The sequence below is a fragment of the Miniopterus natalensis genome, chromosome 8, assembly GCF_054644295.1.
Source record: "Miniopterus natalensis isolate mMinNat1 chromosome 8, mMinNat1.hap1, whole genome shotgun sequence".
Taxonomy (NCBI): Eukaryota; Metazoa; Chordata; class Mammalia; order Chiroptera; family Miniopteridae; genus Miniopterus; species Miniopterus natalensis.
Window position 1 is genome coordinate 26,268,375 of NC_142088.1, and position 21,665 is coordinate 26,290,039.

A 21,665-nucleotide genomic window follows, 5' to 3' on the forward strand; every position below is an offset into this window, starting at 1 on the left:
AGGGTTCAATTCAACTAGCAAATTCAGACTCATTTTTGCTTTCCTACTAAAAATAAATATATTAAATATGTAAATATTTATTCATTGCTTGGCCTGTCTACTATGTATATCTTCTTGTAAAACTACGGGCTTCACAAGGGGATGGGCTTTGTCTTTTGCCCTGTTGTATCCTTAATGCCTTTCAAATGGGAGGTGCTCAATAAAATTTGTTGAATGAATGAGTGAATGAATGAATGAACCCAATAATGGTGAGAAAGTAGAATTTCAACCTTTATCTCTGGCTGGAGGACCAGAGAATGGCCCTAGTCAGGGTTATGGGGTTAAGGCTTGGGCTTCAGGATAGCTGTTCCTCAGTGCCTACAAGGCTTCTTTTTCTGGTTTTGGGGCTGTGCTTTGAATAACTGAGGATGCTGACAGCCTACTCTCCCAACAAGTGGGGGGAATCAGGGGAGTATTAAAACCCATTCTACTTGATACAATTGAACTAGAATGTAGTCATATAATATTAGTAGTTAACTTGATCGAGCCCTTACTATATATATGCCAGGCACTGTTCTAAATGCTTTACCTGAACTAATTAATTTAGCTCTCTCCAAAATCCTATGAGAAAGGCCTTATGATGTCTCTAGTTTACAGGTGGGAAAATGGAGGCACAGAAAGTTAAAATAAATTGTCCAAGATCACAGAGGGATTCGATAGTAGAGACATGACTGAAACCCAGAAATCAGGCTTTGGAACTTGCTCTCTTATGCACTGTGCTAACCTGTTTCTCTGATTAAATTGAGGTCATTTAGAAACAACAGTTTTGGCATGTATATATGTTTTTTCCCTTTCTTCTAAAGCAGAGTAATTTTTAGTAGTTCTTCTGTTGTGGCTTTAAGCAATTACGGTTCTGGCCTATTTCTTTCAGGGAAGTAGTTTAGTTATATACAGCCTGCATTTTCTATTTGACTGCAGTGTGTTAGGCATTAATTATTTATAGTGCCTGCTGAAGCTGATGTGGTGCTTGACTCACCCTGGGTTTATAGACAATGAATGGCCTGTCGAAATCCACTAAAATGAAAATTTCATGAAACTGTCAGATTAGAAGTTGACCTGTATTTTTGGCTTCATGGATTTTCAGTTGTTTAACAATTATGAATTATATTGTGATGTCAGAGTTACCATATACCATATAAGGGAAACAAGGGCTAAATTTACAAAGATAAGTATCAGTTTACCTGTTCATTTTATTTTTGTCCGTTTTATATAGTATATCTTGCCCACCGGTCCAAGTTATTTCAATTCAAGGGATAATGCTAAAAATATGAGATCAACTTTATGACAGAAATTAATTGAATAAATGCATTTGCAAGTACTACGACCCTCTGAATGGCACAATGTCCCCTTTGCTCAAAGTATTTGTGAAATGGGTGGGGGATGGGAGAAATTAGGGAACCCTTCCTTCTTACTCAGTATTTGAGGTTATTAATTGTAATGTAACTATCGTACCCAAGATTCGTTTGTTGGTTTTTTTGAGTGTTTTTTTAATGGGAGCTTATGTGCTGATTTTCCAGGGCACCTTTGTAAGAATAGCCTTTAAAAAGTGTATTGGAGAGACCAGCACATACTAGAGATACAGAGAAAATGTTAAATCCATATATTGGTGAATTATGTAGTTCTGAAAGAGGTAGAGTAGAACCAGTTCATTCTGTGTGGAGCCAGTAGAGGCATCTGAGCAAGGTAGCATGAATCCATGGGCAGACAGAAAAGGCACTGGCAGTGAGAGCGTCAAATGTGCTTGAGTGAATAAAGTACAGAGGTCTTGGAAAGAACCTTTTTTCACGGTTGGGCAGTGTGGAAGAAAATAGATATTTTAGGACTAGACTCACAGTGAGCCAACAAGGAACTGTATCTAAATTACAACAGGAAAAGCCCTGTTCCTTTAGATGGAGGCCAAGTGGGAGCTGAAGGAAATAGGTTATCGTGGGTCCAGATAGTAGAAATAGTATTGAACCGCCAGTAAGTCAGGGATGGTTAAGGACAGGCCCAGAAAAGAGACTCAAGGTGTCAGTTATTCTCCTGGGACCTTAAAGAGTCCCTAGGAGAAAGATGCACACTGTTCATTCACGTGTTCATTCAAATATTTATCGATACTTACCATGTACCAGGCACTGTTGTAGACACTGGGGATAAAATAGTGAACAAAACAGATGAAACTCTCTGCCTCTGTGCAGCTTACATTCTTTTTTTCTTTCAGCTTTATTGATGTGTAATGGATAAATAACATTGTAAGGTATTTAAAATGTACATTGTGGTAATATGCATATGTACATTGTTAAAGAATTTCCACCCTCTCGTTAATGAGCATGTTTTTCTTTGGTGAGAACATTTAAGTTCTACTTACTCTTTTAGCAAATTTCAATTTTATAATACAGTGTTATCAAATATAGTCACCATGTTTTACATTAGCTCCTCAGGCCTTATTCATCATATAGATAACATTTTGTACCCTTTTACCAACCTTTACCCATTCCCCCCATGCCCCAGCTCCAGGCAACCACTCTTTTACTCTCTGTTTCTAATAGTTTGCCCTTTTTTTTTTTTTTTTTTTTTAAGATTCCATATATAAATGTGATAATACACTATTTGTCTTTTTCTGGCTTATTTCGCTTAGCGTAATGCCCCAAGTTCCATCCATGTTGTCACAAATAGCAGGACTTCCTTCTTTCTCTAGGCTTCATAATATTTTATGAATATTTTATGCCACATCTTCATCCCTTCATTTGTTGATGGACACTTAGGTTGTTTCCATGTCTTGACTATTGTTAATAATGCTGCAATGAACATGGGACACAGGTAGCTATTTGATACAGTTTTCATTTCCTTTGGATAAATACCTAGAAGTGGAATTGCTGAATCATAGAATAGTTCTATTTTTAATTTTTTGAGGATCCTCTGTACTGTTTTCCATAGTGGCTATATCAATTTACATTCCCACCAATGGCACATGATGGTTCCCTTTTCTCCACATCCTCACCAGCACGGTATCTCTTGTTTTCTTGATGATAACCATACTAACAGGTATGAGGTGATATCTCATTGGGTGTTTTATTTTTATTGTGGTTTTGATTTGCATTTCCCTGATAATTAGTGATGTTTGAGCACCTTTTCATATACCCATTGACTATTTGTATTTTTTTTTTGAGAAATGTATATTCAGTTCCTCTGCCTATTTTAAAATTGATTTTTTTTTTTACTGTTAAGTTGTATGATTTAAAAAAATGTTATTTTTCATTTACAGTCTACATTCAATGTTATTTTGTATTAGTTTCAGGTGTATAGCATAGTAGTTAGACAATCATATACTTTACAAAGTGTTCCCCCAATATTTCCAGTACCCACCTGGCACCAGATTCATATGATTTTAAATATATATATTTTGGATATTAACCCCTTATTAGGTACATGATTTGCAAATATTTCCTCCCATTCTGTAGTTGTCTTTTCATTGTGATAATGGTTTCCTTTGCTGTTCAGAGGCTTTTTAGTTTGATACAGTCCCACTTGTTTATTTTTGCTTTAGTTGCTTTTGTTTTTGGTGTCAAATCCAAAATGTCACTGCCAAAACTGATGTCAAGTAGCTTACTGCCTTATGTTTTCTGATAGGAATTTTATGGTTTCAGTTCTGTATTCAAGCTTTTAATTTGTTTTCAGTTGTTTTTTGTGTATGGTGTAAGATATCGGTCCAGTTTCATTCTTTGCATGTGGCTGCTCTGTTTCCCCATCACCCTTTATTGAAGAGACTATCCTTCCCCAAGTTAATATTCTTGTGGGGAAAGCACACAATAACCAAATAAATAAGTACGTGCTACTATATGGAACATCAGATGATAATAATTGCTATTGAGAGAAAAAAGCAAGAAAGGAAGGACAGGGAATGGAAGGCTAGGGAGTACCTGGATGTTGTAGTTTTAACTGTGACAGCCACTGTAGTTAAATGAGGAGCTCCTGAAAAAGACTTTAGTGAGTTACATTCCTATGCGAAGGAAACTGAGCAAGTGAACTTGTCCTCAATGGTGCATTTCACCTGTTTCGCACATGTCAAAATTTTCTGTCTTGCTATTTTAAAATTTAATAGCAGCAGCAAAAAATTATGTGTGTGGGGTGAAGAAAAAGAGGATGCCATTTCTGAAGGAGAAAGGATAGCCCTAAAAGGAAGGGCCGAGAAATCCTCTTCTTCCTCACTTGCTCAGAGCAAGCTGTGCCGAGTGAAATCGAGGGCCACAGGCATGTCATGGCCTTTGCCATCAGCTGACCTCGCTTGCTTCTGACATCATCAGTTGACAGTAGAATAATAGGTTTAATTTTGACAGTAGAAGATTATTGCACGGTCAGGCTTTAAATCAAGGCTGTATGCCTGGGCAGCTTAAAGCTAATTCCTCAGATGGCAGCACTAATGCTTTTGCTTGCCTGCCTTGCAGCTTCGTAGCGAGCCGACCTCCGAGGGGCAGACGGGATGGCCAGCTCCGCCCGGGAGCACCTGCTCTTCGTGCGACGGCGAAATCCCCAGATGCGGTACACGCTGAGCCCCGAGAACCTCCAGAGCCTCGCCGCCCAGAGCTCCATGCCGGAGAACATGACCCTGCAGCGGGCCAACAGTGACACGGACCTGGTGACTTCCGAGAGCCGCTCCAGCTTGACGGCCAGCATGTACGAGTACACACTGGGGCGAGCCCAGAACCTCATCATCTTCTGGGACATTAAAGAAGAGGTGGACCCGAGTGACTGGATTGGACTCTATCACATAGGTGAGTCCAAGGCAGTAGACCTGCTTGTGACTTGGAGCATACCTTTTACTGCAACATCATGCTATTCTGTATTTTCTCCTGTAAAAAAAATTCACATACATAAATAAAAACAGCAAGATTCTGGGAATTCTTTCTTCCTCTTTGGGAGGGAGCGAGATAGCAATTATAAATACCTTTTCTGATATGAATTCTGTGGTTACATCTCTACCCTCATTAAATGCCAAGACCTGCAGGTTTTACAGTATCTTCTTTTTAAAACTTCATGTTGCCCTTGATCAGTAGTCCCACTTTGGAAAGAGGTGGCTATTAGCATTTATGAATATTTTTAAACTGATGAAAAAAAATCTAGATTTAGATAACTGATTTGAAAAATGTTCTGTGTTTTCTGAAGGTTGAATTTCATTAAGAACAACTTGCAGTCTAAAGTATAATTTCAGAGTTCTTTGATGTGTCCTAGATCAATTAGGTGAAGAAAGTATCATATTCTTCTAACATATGACTTAGAAATCGGTTGCTATTTGTTTTAATAAAAGTGTCCCAGCTCTCTTTAGCTAATTTGTATTCATAGGTAGCTGGATGATAAATAACATATCCCAGAAAATATAAAGTCTGCTTTATTTGAAAGCAATGGTCAAAACTTACTAACCAGCCATAAAGAAAATCTAGATCAAACTTGATGATGAAATCTAACATTCCCCACACTTGGAGAACTTGTTCACTGAATGAAGGGAATTAAAAACAAATTAACATCAGTTATTTATTAGAAAGACATTGTTGCTTTCAATGTAGATTATAAGCCAAGCTTTTTTTGTTTTTGTTTTTAAATAAGTTAGGGAGAAGAAACCTGTTTGTGGCAGTGCTTCTCAACCAGGAGCAATTTTGCTCCTATAGGACATTTGGCAATGTCTGGACAAATTTTTGGTTGGCACAACTGGGTCGGGGACATGGGAGACCAACGATGCTGCTAAATATTCCAAAATGCATAGGATAGCCCCTCCCAATAAAGAATTATCTGTCCCCAAATGTCAACAGTGTCACTGTTGAGAAACTGGTTTGAGGCAAAGTGACATCCTTGCAGAAGTTTTACTAGATTGTTAAACCCACTGTGCTTTATGTTTCTCTGGGACAAGGAATTTTATATTAAATTGGTTTGTATTTGCTTTTGTATCTCTTAATGTTTAATGATGTTGGATAGTAAAAATCTAAAACGGTAAAAAAACAACAACCACCAATGAATTTCCCCCTCCCTTACAACAACAAAAGGGGGAAAAGTCTTCAGAGTTCAGCATTTTCCCCAAGTGTGTTTAAATATATATTCAAAGTGAGGAAGTTATATGATTTAAACATTATATATTTATATCTAATATCTACTTATGTTCATAAAATATGTCTTACTGTTTTTTAACTCTAGGTTTTGATGGAATTTCACCCTTTTGGATTTCATAAATTTTTTTCTTTTTACTTTTCTCATAATGCTTTTCCTTTTCTCTCATTTTAGATTTCATAATGCTAAATATGAGACTATAAATAGCAGATAGTGTTTTTCTTAAGTGTTTTTATGTGATATTTCTTTGGGACATAATCAATTTTATTTTTTTATATGGGATGATTTCTTTTTTGTGTGAATGACTTAATTTGTAAGATGCTAGAGTCACTTAAAACATTGACTCCCGTTACTTCATACTTTCCCCTCTACCTTCCATTCTGTTTCCCCACCCCACTTGTTATATTTCTCTATCTAAATTTAATCGAGAAGCAACTAAGGAATTCATAGCCAAATTCATCTTATCTCTGAGTGACAAAACTACAAAATCTTCGTGTTCTTATGTTTAACTTTCTAGAGACAGAAATAGAGGTCAGAGTGCTAAATCTGGAATTAACCTAAGGATTTAGCCCAGAAAACTGAATTAGGAAATACACCTCTTTTGAAAAGTGCTAACTCTTCTTCAGTTTATTTCAAGATGCTTCTGTATCTTTCTCACATATCATCGTTATATCTTTGCTTCCCTGTGTTTAATGTCTTTTTTTCCCCCTTTAGCTACTTTCAACATTTTCTCTTTATCCTGGTTTTTAGCACTTTGTCTACAGTGTACCCAGGTGTGATTTTCTTTTTATTTATCCTGGTTGGGATTCTCTAAGCTCATAAGTAAATATTTTTGATGAAAGTTGGGACATTTTTGGCCATTATTTCTTCAAATGATTTTTCGATATGTTTTCACTTTCTTTTCCTGAGACTCCAGTTACACATATGTTGCATCATTTCATGTTGTTCTGGGAAGCTCTGAGACTCTGGTTAATTTTGCTTCGATCTCTTTGATACTCAGATTTGGTAATTTCCTGTTTGATAGTTTACCTATCTTCAAGTTCACTCACTTTTTTCATCTTCATTCTGCTTTCCATCCCATCCAATGGATTTTTAAATTTCAGCTGTTTGACTTTTCATTTTTAGAATTTTTATTTTCTCTTTTTATAGTTTTTATTTCATGAGATCTCCCATATGTTAACTCATTCAAACCATCTTTTTGTTTCAATTCCTTGAATTAAACTGAATATGGCTGTTTTAAATTATCTGCCAAGTCCAATATTGGGGTTACCTAAGGGCAGTTTTTATTGTATGTTTTCCTGTTGACTCTGGATACCATTTTCCTGTTTCTTTGCTGATCTAACAATTTTTGACTTTACACTGGACATTGAAGATTCTGTATGGTAGAAATCCTGAGTTCTGTGGGATGATTTTTGTTTTAGTGTTAATTTTCTAGTAGGCAGGTTTATTTCCTTGAATTTGGTGGGCATGATTTTATACTTTGTTAAGATGGATCTGTGGAAAGCCCAATGTGGTTCCCTAGCCCATCTAACTTGATGGCATTCAGCCGCCAGGTTTGGTGTCCCCTGTGGATTTTTTTAGGGCGGTTTTTTTGGTTTGCGGTTTTGTTAGGTGAGTCTACAGCAGGCCTTACTCTAGGACTTTGTACTTATTCCTAAGTAGAGTCATTTCTGATGTCCTAGCTGGATGCCTACAATGTTACAGTTGTCTTCACTCTGGCTGGGCTGTAATGGCAGTGTTCTCCAGCCCTGCCTGATTTCTGTTATCTCCATTTTACTCTCAGCCCTGCAGCACCACTGCCTGGAAAACCTTGGTAGTCTTACTCTGCACATATGCAGCCCAGACTTTAGCCAAAGGCCTGTGGGGGATCCACATGTGGGCTTTTGGCCTTCACTCCTCCATAACTCTTTCCAGTGCTCTGCCTGGAGATTCCTCCCTCCTTAGTTCATCAGAACTGCCATGGACTCCAGTTCCCTGCACTGCACCCAGGAAATCATCCCCTGGCTGAGATCTGAGTGGTCACAGAGGCACCTCATAAGTATCTCTTCTCCCTAAGATTTTAGTCTTATACCACCTGTTGCACAATATCTGAAAACCACTGCCTCCTCCTTTTGTAGCTGTTTCCATTCAGCAGGCTAATCTGGAACTAAAGACTTCAATGTGGCCTGAAGCAGAAGTTCCTCTCATGCTTCTGACTTAGGATAGGCAGCAAGAGGCTCCACTTAATTTCCCCATCTAGCCATTTCCAGAGAACTCTGGAAAAATAATAAATGATTGTTTGAGTCTCATCTGCCTGTCAGTTCTTCTTAGTGTATTTTCTAATAGCTTTTGATCCCTAGCAAGGAAGAGGGGTGAGGAATCGGCACCCGCAGACCTCTCAAGGGGCTGGGACAAATACAGACTAGCATTTATGAATAAAAATACCATGCAGGTAGAATGAGTTACTTGATGTTCTCAGGCATGATGTAAGTTTTAGCAGGTCTTCTATAATGAATGGGTTTAAAAGGCATAGATCCCAGCATCTAGAACAATAAATGTGGCTCATTTGTATAGTTGCGGGACCATGGCTGTGTTTAAAAGAAAGACTGCTTATCTGGGACCTCAGCATGAGTGAAAAGCAGAGATAGCTATTTCTCTCTCGAGGCCCAGGCAGGCTGTTCTAGAGGCGGCCTTACTCCTGTGGGGACTTTGCCATCACACTTGGAGATGAATGGGGGGCAGCACTGTGGTCTTTAACTGACAGCCATTTTCTGACAGCTTTTTCCTGATGGGGTCAGGGGGTGGGCAGCCAGCCCTTGACCTCAGGGCAGGTAGGTCCTCCCCAGGCTCAAGAAAGGTCTAACTCTATATGGTAATCAACTAATGAGTCATCTAGGAGTAGGCATGTGACCTTGTCCTGGCCAGTGAGATGTAAGGGGAAGACTTTGGGGAACTCCCTTTTCTTTTCTTTTTAAAAAAAATTATTTTAAATGTGTTTCTATTGTTTTTAGAGAGAGAAAGGGAGTGGGAGAGAGAGATAGAAGTATAAATGATGAGAAAGAATCATTGATTGGCTGCCTCTCCCACACCCCATACTGAGGATTAAGCTCGTAACCCAGCCATGGGCCCTGACCAGGAATTGAACCGTGACCTCCTGGTTCATGGGGTGATGCTCAACCACTGAGTCACACTGGCAGGGCGGGAACTTCCTTTTCAATGAAAAGCCAGAGCCTCATGAAGAGGGAGTCTTTAAACTTCCCCCTTTCTTATACTTGGGTCTCTGGTGGAAGGATGTCATGTTTTGAGTTGCATCCATGTTGCAGCCATAAGGCACCAATCAAGAAGAATAAAAGCTAAGGGTGACATAACAGGAAGTTAGGAAGAGCTTGGACTGGTGCTTCAATGTTCTTGCTGTGAGAAAGTCTCCCTCTCTCTGTTTAACTCATCATTAGTGAGCCTCTCTTATACCAGTAGTTATTCCTAACTGAGCTGCTGGGCTGGCTGCAAACAAAGATGAGAAAGGGCAAAGGAGAGACACCACTTGCTTTTAAAGGCAGGGCGGAGTGAGTGGGCTGCTTCGGTAGGTACTGCTTCAGGGAGAGTGCTCGGGGAAGCTTTAATACAGGTGAAAACACTGGGTTGCTTTTAAAGAGACATAACAAAAACGTGTTATTTAAAAACAGTAGCTCCAAGTCATGGGGAAGTTTTCAAAAGTTTAATAGAACTAATAATAATAGGAAGAACCTTTCAAATGAATAAATAGCAACTTGAAAATATGCAAGTTTTCTTGGGCATTATTAAATGAAGACAGGTGAGATGATACATTTGGAGAAGACCTGAAAGAAAAGACAAAGTGCACGGCCAGGATGAAGAAATGAGTTTCAGGGTCCCACTTATGTCAAATTCAAAGCTGTTAGGGCAAAACAGCACTTGAGCTCTCTGTGAAATAGATGTGCTGAGAATGTAGGTTTCATAACAGTAGCATGTATGTCAGGAATAGCTTCAGATTTCTATACTTCTTGGTAGGAAGCAGCCGCTCCCCTTCACTTGTGTCCTGAGAATCTGGGCTGTTTCCTAGCAACGTCTAGTTTTATTTGTGGCACAGAGACATGGTCTCTATAGAAATAAGTCCCAAAGGGGAAGGATTCGGGTGGAGCATTGGGCTGGCAAGGTGTAGCTTTTGGCATACTCTGCATTTTGATTGTATTTCTCTTGGCTTATTTTTTCTGCCTCTCTACAAGTATGAGGGTTTTTGGGGTTTTTTTTATTGTTGACACTATTATAGATATTTCCTATCTGCCCTCCCCAAGTTTTGTTTTCATTTGGTTAATTGTTAACAATATTTTACACTGTGTAACTCACTCCAGCTGACTTTCAGCACTGCTGATCTGGAGGGAAAATAATCCTCCTAGATCAGAAACATAAATTTTTCTCTAGCCATTTTAGGCAGTTTATAGGTCCTGCTGGGAATGCAAAGAAAAAGAGTTGAAAATATCAAGGCACCCTTTGGGGAAACTTTGGATGTAAACATGGTTCTCAAAACAGATGCTTATTACATTTTCTCATATAGACCCTAAGACTTCCAGACATGATCGCAATGTAGCTAAACTGTAGCCCCGAATCTCCAAATTATAGCAATTGGTACCTTGCAAATGGTTTTCAGAAATCACTAGGTTTATAATTTATTATTGTTCTGCAAAATTAGAATTGACCCCTCACAAGTTTAACAGTGCTACTCATTGCTTCCTCCTAAACTCACTAAATAAAAAGAGCCAAATGTTTATTTTGTGCAGAAACACTTCGGGTGTCCAAGCCAAACAGCTTTCAGATGGAAACATCAGATGGACACCTTTTAAACAGGAGGCAGAGCACATTACATCTGTTTCAGGCTCACACTCGATTTCCTCTTATTGTTTGGTCTTGTGCTTATAAAGAAAAACACTTCAGCCTGGTCGAGCGTGGCTCAGCGGTTGAGCGTCGGCCTAGGATCCAGGCGATCAGGGTTCGATTCCCGGTTAGGGCACATGCCTGGGTTGCGGGTTCAATCCCCAGTCGGGGGTGTGCAGGAGGCAGCAGATCAATGACTCTCTCATCATTGATGTTTCTATCTCTCTCTCCCTCTCCTTTCCTCTCTCTGAAATCAATAAAGATATATTTAAAAAAAGAAAAAGAACAACATTTCAAAAGGCTTAACTTGCCATTTCTTATTTGCAGGCAACTTCAGGTACCTGAACAGAGCTAGAAAAACGCACACTGAAAATAGTTTATACTGTGCTGTACACCGGTGCTACTCAAGGTGCTGGTCCACCATTGGCTTTTTACTAGATAAGAAACTTCCTCCAGAATGTAAATCAATGTAACTAACTTCATTTATTTAGAAAATCTTACTATTAAAAAATTATCTAAACTAAATAATGGGCTTCTTGATGTAGGTATTTCATATTCTGGCACAAGCTTCTTATCTTGTTATGGACCCAGTAGCATATAGTTTACCACCATTTGTCCGGACCACACTTTTGAGTTTACTTCTTAGTGTCCATGTGTTGATTATATCTTCAAAGATGAGTGGCAGAGCAACTGTATTTTGACTTTGCCTTACAAAAATGTCGTGGCTTGTGTATTATGACTTTTTTCATATTTCTTTGCATTTGGGCAGTACAGTAAAGTAAGGCTGCAATAGTTAGCCAAGACATTAAGATCCTATATTTTATTTTATTAATTTATTTCTATTAGATAAAGTTACAAGTTTAATAGATAAATGGAGCAGAGCATGAGTACTTGAAAGAATATGAAAATGAAGTTGCCTCTTATTTCAAAGGCATATTCTAAGATTATATACTTTCGAGCTCTAAGATCCCAAAGTTTTAGCTGATGTTTTATGGTTAAAAAGTAAGATCTGGAATGGTATAGCTGGTTGGAGGCAGTCAGGGCTGGAACTTGTGTTTGGTGTCCTAGTCTTCATTGTTTCCTCCTGTGTTGAAAAATGTAGTCCATTGTTTTCTAATCTTTAGATATTTGCTCAACACCTTCATGATTTTTGCAGTATTGGATTATCACCTGTACTGTTGCTACTTTTTTAAGCCACCTGATTAAAACAAAACAAGATGATTACCTACCCTGAGCTTGTTCTAAGCAATAAGGTCTGGGAAAGGTTATCTGTGTTAGTTATATTTCTTTCTAACATGCATTAACTGTTAAATAACTTTTGTCTATGAAACACCCAAGATTATCACCTGCAGCACACTTTGAGAAATTCTGGTGTTATCAGTTGTTGAGAGCACAGGCTCTGTAGTCAGACAGACTAGTAAATCTAAACCACTTACTAGCTTGAGTGAATTATGTAATGTTTTTAAGCCTCAGTGTCTTAATCTATAAGAAAAAAAGACTAAGAAAAGTACCAATATGGCCCTGGCTTGTGTGGCTCAGTTGCTTGGGTGTTGTCCTGTGCACTGAAAGGTCTCCAGTTCGATTCCCTGTTAGGGCACATGCCCGGGGTGCGGGCTTGGTCTCTGGTAGGGGGAGTTCAGGAGGCAGCCAATCAGTGTTTTGCTCTCACATTGATATTCCCCTCCCTCTTTCCCTCTCCCTTCCTTTCTCTCTAAAAATAAAAAAAAAAATTTAAAGGTACCAATAGTATGAGAATTAAGTAAGAATGTGTACAAAACTGTCAGGCTCATTGTGAGGTGCTGCTGATTATAAACTCTCATCATCATTTTGGCCACTAGTAATAATAAAATCATTTCCTGGAAGTCTGAAGCTGAAGTACAAGCTCACCCACAGAATGAATTCACAAGAAGAGATTTCCAGATTAAAGTGTCCACTTCTGCTTACAGAAAGCAAAATCCATTCCTATGACACAAAGCACTAGGAATTACGTAACGCTCCTAAAATACGACTGCTAAACAATACAGTATTTTAACTTGAGTATTATGTAGGTTCTAAACCAACAGGCTTTTCAAGGTGATGGGAAAGCTGTAGTTTAATCTGAAATTCAATCTAATGGAACAAAGAATTTATGTACTAGGCATTTAGTTTCCAGAATAGCCATCACATACAGGTAAGAGTGTGTCTGTTCTTAAGCTCTTTTGGTATTTTTACATGATTACTGCCAAAGAAAAGTTGCTTTAGGTCATATCTTTAAAGTTTAAAAATGCTTTTAGAAAATAATAGCTTTCACCCTGGCCAGTGTAGCTCAGTGTCTGGAGAGTTGGCTTACCCACCGAAGGTTGCAGGCTTGATTCCCAGTCAAGGGCATGTCCCTGGGTTGCAGTCGGGGCGAGTGCAGGAAGCAACCAATCTATGTGTCTCTCGCACATTGATGTTTCTCTCTCTCTCTCCCCCTCCCTCCCTTCCACTCTCTCTAAAAATCAATGGAAAAAATATCCTCCAGTGAGGATCAACAACAACATCAACAAAAAGAAAATAACAGCTTTGTACATGAAATGATTTTTGGAACAATTTAACTCTGAATTACTTTAGTTACCTAGTTGTACAAGGTGGGATAAAAGCAGATTTGCAGTTGTTTGTATGGAAAATAAAACACTGGTTAATAAATAATAATACAAGAATAAACTCTGTGTTACCCATACTCAGTAGATTTACCCAACTGTAAACCTACGCTGGCCCAACCCTGTATTAGTCAGGATAGGTCAGTTTATGCTGTAGAAGTGAGCTAATACCGAAACTTCAGTGGCTTAAAGAATAAGAGATGATTTATTGCAAATGCTATGTGGCCAGCATATGGGTTAGCAGAGTATTGCTTTGTGCTGTCATTTAGTGATGCAGGCTCACCACCCTCTTGATTTTTGCCAAATTGAATGATTGAAGGCTCAACCATCTTGTCATTATCCCGCCTGGAACACAAAGCCTCCTGAAGCAGGTGTCAAGGGAAGAGAGACCTGAGGAATCTTATACCAGCTCTTAAATGCTTTGCCCCTAAGGCGACACATTTCACTCCTGCTTAGAGCCATCGTTCAGCATTAGTCTCGTAATCTGCCCAACTGCCAGGGGACTGGGAAGCAGAGAGGTGCCCTTAGCCATTTAGGGAGCAGTCACTATCTCTGCCATAAAAGGTGTATGTAGTCTTGCTAACAATGTGACTGGTCTGCAGTCTAGCCAACCAAATCACACGGGCCAGGGCTATATAGTTTTCTCTTAATGATTTATTTAGCAGATTAGTTTGGTATTCATTCACTCATTTGTTCAACAACATTAGTAGTTTATGTATTAGGCATCTGGAAGAATTTTTAAAATATCATCTATATTTAAGATCATAAAGGGCTCCCATTCTAGGCCCCCCCCCCCAATTATTATATGTTGGCCTCTTGCTTCCTGTTTCCCTACCCATGGCTTCCATTTTCAGTATGGAAATCACTGTATGTTTAAATAGACATAAGTTAATTCCCTGAATTTAGCATGTTTACTGCTTTATACTCTCATTTTTTAAATGTCTTTTCCTGTTCTTTTATTTCTAAAATCATGCGTCTGCTGCTCAAGCCTTCATAGATGTTTTTCTGAAAGTTGTGTGTAGTTTAGCATGAAGAATATCTATTGTGTTTTTGACATTCTGAAATATACTTGTATATTCATGATATAACTATTACACCTCTAATACAAACAAATGCTGTTATGAAATTATAAGTACTACTTTTGGGGGGATGCTATAGTTATAGCATTAAGTTATACTCTTAGAAGCAAACTTGTTATTCAAAGACTAACCTAAAAAAATAACCTTGAAAATTCCAACTGAGAATTTACATTAACTAATGGGATTCTAAATATTTGTTATGTATCTTTTTATAGCATTCATACAGATTTTTTTTCTTTAGGTGTACGTATACCTGTGGTATATTTTTATTATGATAAAACATTCCGTGTGAAAAGGAAAGCCTTAAGAATTCAGTGAACATTTGGAGGAGGTCACATTTTTAGTTTTGGGCTACTTGCAGCCATTTTTCCTGTTTGCTTTAACTGCCCAAACCTGTCATTCCTGAGCTGTTTCAAGGAGGTAAGCAAGGTGAACTGTGCCGTGCACCTGACCCGTGGTAACTGCTGACTTGAGCAAGGTCACAGGTCAGCTTATGTCAGGTAACTTAGAATTTTCCAGTCCATCATGTGATTCATTTGCCTGAATGGAATGCTATGAAACTAATAAGCTTTCTTATAAAAAATCATTATTATTACTTGTAAAAGTCATTCTTACTACAGTAGTACTACTAAGATAAGCAGCAACAGTACCATCTTTGCATTATGTGATGCTATGGGTGGAACCTCCTTTTACATGAGTTTTACCCAAATGTAAGGAAACCATATTACTTATTTAAGGAACTTGAACGTTGACAGAGGAAGTTCTGCAGTTTTGTCATTTGGAATCATTAAAATATATTATTTGTCTGTTGACACTTATTGTAAACCTCAGAGTCACAGAGGTTTTAGATTTTGGAAGGAAATCAGTGCTTGTTTACTCGGCTGGCCTCATGTTACATGAGAAACTGAGGGTCCAGATGGATTAAGTAATATGTCCATGGTGCACAGTAAAATAGTCAGAAAAAATACAGCATCTAATAGGAATTTCCTCTACAGTGGAGTTAGGTGCTAAAGTCAATTCCTGCAGGTGATTTTTGAGTATAGTTGAAAATGCCTTTGAAAACCTCTATCAAAATGCAATATGACTTAACAAGTTCAGCAGAGTCCGTTTTTCTTCCAATATTTGAACAGACTCCTGTCTTAGACTGAGTGCCAAGAAAAAAAAAGGAGTTGGCTTGTGTTTAGGAGCCGTTTTTATATAAAACTCTCCTCTCATTTAAAACTAAAACTCCACTCAGCCGGGTGGGATTCTTGGAAGAACTGCGTATCTCACGCTCCTTCTGAGGGGCAGACGCTGCGGGCCTGCGGAGGTCCCCATGCCGTTTGGATGTTGCCCTTCTCGCCTCTTGTACCGAGCGAGCTTGTGTGGTGATACCAGGTGTTAACCGCGCCTTGCGGTGCCCGTGCTGAGCATCGTTTCATCGTTGAAGATTCAGTAGAGGATGGTGAGTTCCTTTAGTGGAGGCTCATAAAGATTTATTTCATAAGTTGTTTTTTACAGCGCTGTCTAAATAACCCTTCGATACATACTGTCCCTTTGTCTGAGCGATACTTCAGGGAAAGTCTTTTCTTGTAAAGCCGTCACGGTTTTCAGGTGACTTATCAGACACGCAGAAATATGTTTTGTTCTTTTATTTCCTATGTTCCCTTGTCAGTGCAGCGCCCCATTCCTTGGGACCTTAAATCCATAGGATTATGTATAAAAACTCTGGGCACAGGAAAGGCCGAGATGACCTAATACAGTGATTTTCAACCTTTTCCATCTCATGGCACACATAAATTAATTACTAAAAATCCTCGGCACACCAAAAAGTATAGTAAGTTTTTAGCTGATCTGATGAAAAAAAATAGGTGTAATTTAAATTCATTTACACCAGATGGATATTGTTGTATTGGCTGTTGTCATGTTTTTATTTTTATTTGACAATCTAAGGGAGAAGAGGTCAATGCCCCTGACTAAATAGTCAGATGTTGCATGTTATAAAAATCCTTGGGGTTCATCAGTGTGCCATGTGGCACACCGGTTGAAAATCACTGATCTAATGTGATTGTTTAGGGCACAAAACTTCCTTAGCCATAAACTATCAAACCTACTCATCTTCCTCCAAACTCTCACTGTGTTATTTATTGTTTCCTAAAGGCAGACTCAGAGGTGAAAGCGAGCTGTGTCTGCGCCAAGTGGGGTGGAAAGTGGTACTGTTGGGGAAAATGCTGCCTTTCTCTGGTGTCTTCCTTCCAAGTCTAGCTGACTGGCAGCTGTGCTCAGGTCCCCTGGGGAGAACCACTTTTGAAGAAGTATGTATATAGCCGCAGGCTTTGAACTATTTATGGAAAAGCAAAACATTTCACTCAAAAGCAGCAAAGAAGAGAAAATCAGGAGACCGCGTTCTCAGTGCTTTTCGACAACATTGGTGGGATACAGCTGGGCGCGGAGGTGGCTGCAGAGTAGTGATCATCGCCAACAACTAACAACAAACCGAGGCCGGCCCTGCCTCAGCCCTCGAGGCGTGATGTGTGCGGGGTGACTGAAATGAGGCCACCTGTCCGTAAGAATGGCCTTGGCATTTCTATGGAGACCAGCGGGAGCCAACAGGCTTGGAGACATGAAGGATGGTGTGGGTGGTCTGTGTAACTGTGGTAAACCCTGAAGAATAAAAGGAGAGCTCCAAATGAGAGTGGAAAAGAAGGCAGAATTAAGGTTTTAAGAATTTGGACTTCCAGTTTTTTCATGAACATATGTTTATAGTGCTTTCATGTTTAGAGAGATTTTTCAGAAACAGTTCATGTAGTTCTTAGAGCAACTATTAAAGCTACTGGTTAATTATGCCACCTGATGGTGGCATCTTCACGAGGAAACTAAGCAGGTTAAGTTGCTTACTCAAGGATGGACAGATGGAAACAGAATTTGATCAGAGTTGTCTTACGGTTTCCTAATTCAATGCCCATGTGATGTTTAGGAGCCACTAACGACTTATCCCCAAAACACAGAGCTTCTAATTTGATTACACCCTCTGAATGCTATTCTTGAATGGTCTCATGTGGCTCAGTCCCGACCTCACAATTAGATTATACATTCTTCGTGGACAGGGACTGTGTCTTATGTACTAAAGCTATTAGGGGTTGAATTGTGTTCCTCTCCCAAATTCATATGTTGATGTCCTAACCCTAGCACTTCAGAATGTGACCTTACTTGGAGATGGGATCTCTACAGCGGTAATCAAGTTAAAATGAGGTCATTGGGATGGGGGCCTTAATCCATATGACTGATGTTCTTATGAAAAAGGGAAATTTGGATAAAGACATGAAATACAAATAGAATGCCATACAAACATGAAGGCCACCCTATAAGCTGAACGGACCCTGTCATCACGGTGCTCGGAAGGGAAAAACTCTGTTGACGCCTTGGCTTCAGAATTCTAGCCTCCGGAACTGTGAGACAATAAATTTCTGTTGTTGAAACCACCCAGTTTGTGGTACTTTGTTACAGTAGCCCTGGGAAATGAAAAAATAGGTATTTCCTTAAATCCTGGGAATGTAACTAAATAAGAATTTCTAAATTGAACAACATCTTTTTCCAGTGTAATTTTGATTAGATTTATAAAGAGTTTTAAGTTTAAAACTTCTCCTCAGGAGCTTTAAGGCCTTCCAGGGCTGCCCCTTCTCTCTCCTTTTACTTTAGTAAAGCCACTAGCCCACCCAGTACCACTGTCTCCTGAGCTTGGGCATCCTCTGCTGTGCCTCTTGTTATAAGGAGTGCCCTAGATGTCTGGGCTTTGCCGCCTGACTCACGGCAAGGGCTATCCGCCTTTCTACAGGCCTCAGTATGGAACCTGGATTGCTTTTTCTAAGCTTTCACTGCTTTGTGGATTTTTTTTATGTCTTCTGACCAAAAAAAATTTAAAAAAATTGTTATCTTTAGAAATGGTAGCACCCACTAGAAAGAAAGAGCACTATTTGATTTGGCCACAGAGCCTCGCCTTCAATTTAAAGATGCTGCTACATCCAACTGAGCTGTTTGTTGTGTTGTGTGGTATTTGGAACTCGGAGTCAGTGTTTGCCCGGATGGGCTGTTGGTATCACAGCTCTCAGCACACTCTATCCTTCCACTGTATACAGTGAGTTGACAGACTGGCCATGTCTTAACCATGTTTGGATCCCCAGTGCCTAGTACCCAGGTCAAATTGAATATAAATTTGTTGAATCAATGAGCATTTTAAAAGGAAAACTAAGATTCTATGTCTTATAAGTTGTATTTTGAATTTTACATAAGGTTGAATTCTAGGATACATTGCACCTGAAATGTTCTTCTTGTCTTTAGATTCAGAATATTGCTAATTTGGAGAATGCTTTTAGTCCTGGACTGGATTCCTAAGATTTTGTGGGTCTTCTGTTCCTGGGGAGCCTTAGGAGTTATTTTCAGTGGTTCAGGTACTTCTGGTTAGACGGGGCAGATGGATCTAAATAAGTCCTCCCCTTTCCCCATAATCTGTTAAAGCTCTATTTCTGTGCATTAGACTGGGCATATATGATCATTTTCTAGAATCCATTTTAAGTTTAAACTCTGTCTGTTTTTAAATTCTACTCTCTGTGACTGAATTTTTAAAAATCTGGCTGTCAGCACACTGACAAATTGGATGATATTTGACTTCTCATCACTTTTAGGTCAGTGTCCAAATGGACTATTGCCATTTACCAATTAAATACTTCCCCCCAAATGTGTTAGATGCCTTTTTATTTTGAAGAGCAAGACAATGGAATGATGAGGATATTTACAAAGCCTTGCGTCCAGAAATGAGAACACTTGGAAGAGCAACAAGAGCATTTACATCTCTTCGTGATCAGGCCGTGCACGACACTGCCGCCTCATATCGTAGGATAAATCCGTGATGTCTTGTCAGCAGCAGCTATTTGGAGGAGGCCTTTGCGTCTCTTGGAGAAACATTTAACTACATGTTATTTGTTGCTCATATATCAACCTCAGGTTGATGAACCCCCAACTCTACCAAACGAGGGAATTTACTTTAGGAAATCTTACGTGCTTCCTGTGCCAGGTTTTGTGGGTAATCCACAATTTATATGATTAAGGGACTTACTGTATATTGGGCCCAGGATGCTGGCTCAGGTTCAAGGCAGGAACTCTGGCATTTGTGGACGTGCTTCTTCTAAATCTCGTTCTGGCAGCGTGGTGCTCTTTTTACCTGCCCTCGAGCGAAGAGGGCTCCTTGTGGACGCTCACCGCTGAACTGTACAGGATATAGAAGTAGCACATGCTTGACGAATATGGCCGGGAATGCTCTGCGGGCCCCTTAGCCTAAGTCTGAAGGAGACTCTTGGATCAGCAGGAGGCGTTTTGGATTTTTTGTTTTTTTAATGTAACTCAATAGTTAAGGGATCCTGGGAATTGTAGAACTATGGTCATGTTTGAGCATGGTTGCTTGGCCAAGTGCATTAGATGAAGTAGCGCCAAACTGTGCTCTCATGGTTGGAGGGGAGATTAATCAATGTCTCGGTGCTGCCCAGGGTTGGCTTCTTGGGGAATTTCCAGTACGACCGCAGGCGTCAGGGTAAGTATGACCCAAATGCAGAACCATAAAAATTCTAATTTTTATGTCTGAAAGGGTTCTTGGAGTTTACTTGTGTAATTTCTCTTACATTTTAGTGAGCAAAACAGAGGTTCATAGACTTGCTCCATTTTTCACTGTCAATTAGTGGGATTGTCTGGCGCTAGAATTCAGGCCTTTTCTTTGTTTTCTGCTGTTCTTGCATTGTTTGTTGTGTCCAGAACCTTTCTAGCCAAGAACTGCATTCAGTAGTATGTTGATAAACTGGCTCTCTCTTTTAAAAATACCTTCTGATTTGTAGTGTTTATAGATTTTCATGGTATAAAGACTTTCCCCATAGCCAATTTCAAGCTACTGGCAATACAACAACCAGCTTTCAAAATTCCAGAAACTGTTAACAGTTGGCTCCAGCACACCACTGACTGTATTCTCTTGCCTGTCCTTTTTGAGATTGTTGGTGCAGTATCAGTGACCAGTGCCTTGTGACATTGGTAGGCTCCTTGTGGTGATAGTAGATAAAATAGGGTGACCAAAAGAAGGGCCTGCTTCATTGATCAGCTCAGTTAAAATTAGTCCAGTATTCCCTTGATTCTAATCTCTTTATAAGGCTCTAGAGTTAACATGATAATAAATACTGGATGCTAAGGGGTGATGTTTATTTTGGTTCTAAAGCACCTTGAAACAGTCATGCTGTGGGACTTAGAATTTGCTGTTTATAAAGATTTTGCATCCTGAGACAAAGTCCAGTGGAGGGGTACAGAACAATTGCTGCCTGCCTATCTATCTATCTATCTATCTATCTATCTATCTATCTATCTATCTATCATCTATCTATCATCTATCTACCTATCTACCTATCATCTATCTCTATCACCTATCTGTCTTATCTATCATCTATCAACCATCTATCTATATTTGTCTTTTATCACTGTACCAAAACCTAATTATGTCAAGCCTTCATCTAGCTATTTTGAGTTTAGAGACTGGAGAGGATAAGATACTGGAGACAATGTCAATATAATCAGAACTGCTTACAGAATAACAGATTCTAGAGCTGAAAGGACCCCAAAGGTACTCATCACTCATGCTGTAGATGAGGAAACTAAGAGAGTGATGGAAACCTGCGTATAATCATATAACTGTCGGGGGCCATCATTTGGGATCATAAGCTGTAATCGTGATACTTTTTCAGTGTTCTTTTCATTATACCATTATGACTGTTCGTTTTCCCCGTATCAGAGCATGGAAAAAATGTAGCATCTGTCACCAGCCTTTGACTTGAGATTGAATAAATCTTAGATTTTCTACATGCCCTTTGTTCACATGAAGAAGTGGGACATGAACTGGAGTACTGATTTGGAGGACAGCTTGGATTCATTTAACCTCCTCCAACTTGCTGTACATAATTTGTCAGTGAAAAGACTC

At 39.3% G+C, this 21,665-nt stretch overlaps 1 protein-coding gene across 1 annotated transcript in view; it reads left to right on the plus strand.

Annotated features, from left to right (window-relative positions):
- The window catches only part of HECW2 (HECT, C2 and WW domain containing E3 ubiquitin protein ligase 2), a 291,378-nt gene that overhangs the window by 100,880 nt on the left and 168,833 nt on the right, over window positions 1-21,665 (plus strand). The window contains exon 3 of the mRNA XM_087819690.1: window positions 4,464-4,790. Within this exon, the coding sequence (XP_087675816.1) occupies window positions 4,499-4,790 (292 nt within the window). The 5' untranslated portion in view covers window positions 4,464-4,498. The remainder of the gene's footprint in view (window positions 1-4,463; window positions 4,791-21,665) is intronic.